Source organism: Sceloporus undulatus, unplaced genomic scaffold (genome assembly GCF_019175285.1).
Source record: "Sceloporus undulatus isolate JIND9_A2432 ecotype Alabama unplaced genomic scaffold, SceUnd_v1.1 scaffold_7048, whole genome shotgun sequence".
NCBI lineage: Eukaryota > Metazoa > Chordata > Lepidosauria > Squamata > Phrynosomatidae > Sceloporus > Sceloporus undulatus.
In genome coordinates this window covers 1-3,025 of record NW_024809967.1, presented here as the reverse complement: position 1 = coordinate 3,025, position 3,025 = coordinate 1, and the positions used below count along the sequence as shown (strand labels likewise).

Here is a 3,025-nt window from a genome sequence, read left to right as displayed (position 1 = left end):
ACTGGACTTCCTGGGTCGCCCCTCCCATGAAGGGGCAGGGGGGTCCTTTTGTTATTTTAATTATGTTCCTGCCTCTAGGAGCTCATGGGAGGAGCAACCCCAATTCTAAGGAGGATCTCATCTTCTCAGCTGGGAAATGAGATTAGTTTGATTAAATTGGACTGTTTGGGTTGTAAAGATAATTAACATAACATCAATTGGATGTCAAATGTCAGAGATACAGCAAAACCTTAAATGTAATATTGCTATAAAAACCAAGAGCATAGGAAGATAATAAGCCAATAATTACTTATAATGTTTATGAAAACCAAATTACTAAATTAATGTTATTTATGAATGATTTATTTATGTAGAGGCATCAGAGAAAGAAGGAAAATTTTGAGGGCACAGATTATGGAGTTGAGTTTCCCGCATTTGGGGAAATCACAGGGGTCAGCACATGCAGAGTGCAATGGATGAGCCTCACCCTGGGAAAACCACCTTCATGATCACAGTATCTCCCCTGCCAGGGTAGAGGGCAAAAAGAAACAAATAAAGGGGGTTGGGACTGGATGGCCCTTGTGGTCTCTTCCAACTCTATGTTTCTATGAAATAAAAATGAAAGCCAGTGAGAGATATTAAGAACCAAATCTTTGAAGGTATGAAGAATCACATGTATCAAAATTTACTTACTATTAGTTTGATTAATTTGTAATCGACGTGCTTATTTTAAATTGTGAAATAAATAAAAAAAATTAGGGGAAAAAAGGAAGAACACTTTATGCAAACATAGCTCCCCTTTCTGACCTGTCGGACGATGTTCTGCACCAGTTTATCCATGGTGAAGCCAATGTAGGCGTGGATGGTGAACATTTCCCGCAGGGTGTCCTCATACTGGGTGGGGTCAATGTTGCCATCCAGGAGGTTCCTCACCAGGTCCAGGAAGGCTGGGTAATATTCCTCCAATTCTACCTCGCCTGGGCACAGAAACTGATTTTATTAAATAGCAAAGTCTTCCCTGTCACATTCTGCATATTCTGCTCACAGTTGCAGCTCATTACAAGCTGGGATGAGTTACTTCTTCATCTGACCCCATGGCCTTCCTCAGAGTGCCTGAGGATGCGCAGAGAGGCCAGGCCTCTCAGTTTGGGGGTGGCCACTCCCATCTCCTTTTGCCAACTATATTTAAATCACCCTCAGGACCCTTTTCTGCCTGTGCTGGCCTAAAAAGAACATTTAAAAAAAAACAAAACCAAGAGGGAACTGGTACTGAGATATAAAGGAGGAAATGCCAAGAAGCACAAAGAGCTGAACAGTTCTAGTTGGATCCTTCTATGGAGCTCAAATTCTACCTTATACTTTGCAAGTCTTCTTACCAGCTGTCCTCAACCCTGCACTTGGAGTTCATATACCAGAATGGTCACCTTGGTTCTTGTGGGACTTCAGCTCCCAGGATCCTTAGTACATGCCAGGCCAGTTGAAGGCAGGGAAGGGTGCTGGGAGTTGAAGTCTACCAACACCATCAGCGCAAAAGCAAACTTCCTCTACTGCCACAGAAGACTTTGGAGCACAGTCTCTTAAGAGCATCATGTCTGCACACAATCTTCTGTACAAGAGTGTTGAGAAGCCTCAGGTCTTGGGCTGGCCCTACAGGGCTCTCCCCACATGCCTCCCCCATCTGATGGCATCCTAGCTTTGGCACAGGCTTTCTTTTCCTTCCACATTGCCACGCCTGGCCATTAAGAGCCTTTTGGTGGGTCTCTTCTGCCTCTGGCTCTTCCCCAAGAACTTCTCTGAAGCTAAATCTGGTCACAGCGCAGTGGAGGTTGCCTTGCAAGCTCAATGGACAACTGTTATCCTCTTCCCACTTCACTCCCTATGTCCAAATGCATCCTTCCTCCCTGTCTTAGTCTCCCATGCACTCACTGGGCTGCTTCAGGCGGAGCTCCATGGCTGGGTCATTGGCTCGCTCCTTTCTCCCTTCACAGAGCAGCTTCTCACGCTCCTTCTCAGTACGATACTCCAACAGCTGCTTCTGGGCTTGGCGGTAAATTTTGAGGAGCCGGGCACAGAGTGTCTGGTGGAGGCGGAGGAAGAAGTACCAGTTGTTGTTGGCAAAGAAGAGGGTGTACACATTGTCCAGTGAGCAGTAGGACCCAGCAGAAGAGACCGCATTCTCCCAGTCCCTCTTATCCTTGGCGGGGCTGGCGGGAGGGATTGGGGGGTGCCTTTTCCGTCGTTCATGTCCCTCCAGCACTGGCGGCTTCTCCTCTAGGGGGCTGGTGGGGGGAAGCGGAGGGGCTCTTTTCCGTAACTCATGCATCTCTGACAAAGCTGGGAGGGTCTTCTCCACAGAGGCCTTCATTGGTGGGCCAACCACACTCCTCCTCCGCAGGTCACGCGTGTCTGGTGGCGGGCCCCCCAGACCCATCTTCTCCTCGCTTGGAGTCTCCTTGGTGGCTGGCTGTTCGGGTGGCTGGGAGAAGAACAGGTCAGGCACAAAGCGGTGGACAATGTGCCGGATGGTGGCTTGGTCCTCTTTCTGGATGGTGGGCTGCCGCTTCACATAATAGCCAATCAAGGCAGCCGCATCATCCAGGATCTGCTTGTCCTCGTAGACAAAGATCAGGTGCGGCTCGCTGGTGGCCCCCCTGCCCTCTGAATGCTGTTCCTGATGCTGGGAAAGGAAGAAAGACACAGAAGTGTCAGGGACAGCTGCGTTGTCTGCCCTCGAAAAGAAGATCAGCAAAGCAAACCTCTTGGTGCCTTAATGGAAAAGTGTGGGGCCCTCCCAACCAGGCATGCCCCTTGGGCTCTGACCAGGGCCCTCCCCTGCATACCTACCTCATCATAAACGCTCTCAATTTCATTGAGAAGGCTTTTGGAGCGCAAGGCCTTGGTGTCGGTCTGCTTGAAGCTGGCAGCCTGGTGGTCCAGGGACTTGAGGTAGGCCTTCTCATAGTGTTCTCGCCAGACTTTGTTGAAGCCCTGCTGAGCATCCCGCCACTCCTCCTCCTTGGCCTTCAACCTGCAGCAGGGGCACACA

At 49.4% G+C, this 3,025-nt stretch overlaps 1 protein-coding gene and 1 pseudogene across 1 annotated transcript; both read right to left on the bottom strand.

Annotated features, from left to right (window-relative positions):
* Positions 1-82: 82 nt before the first annotated feature.
* Positions 83-3,021, bottom strand: LOC121918258 (paired amphipathic helix protein Sin3b-like; the record flags this gene model as incomplete). Its single annotated transcript, XM_042444339.1, has 3 exons — positions 83-956; positions 1,906-2,656; positions 2,824-3,021. Coding segments are annotated over 3 exons (1,197 nt in total), but the record flags the coding sequence as incomplete, so codon positions are not given.
* Positions 372-517, bottom strand: LOC121918259 (annotated as a pseudogene).
* Positions 3,022-3,025: the final 4 nt, after the last annotated feature.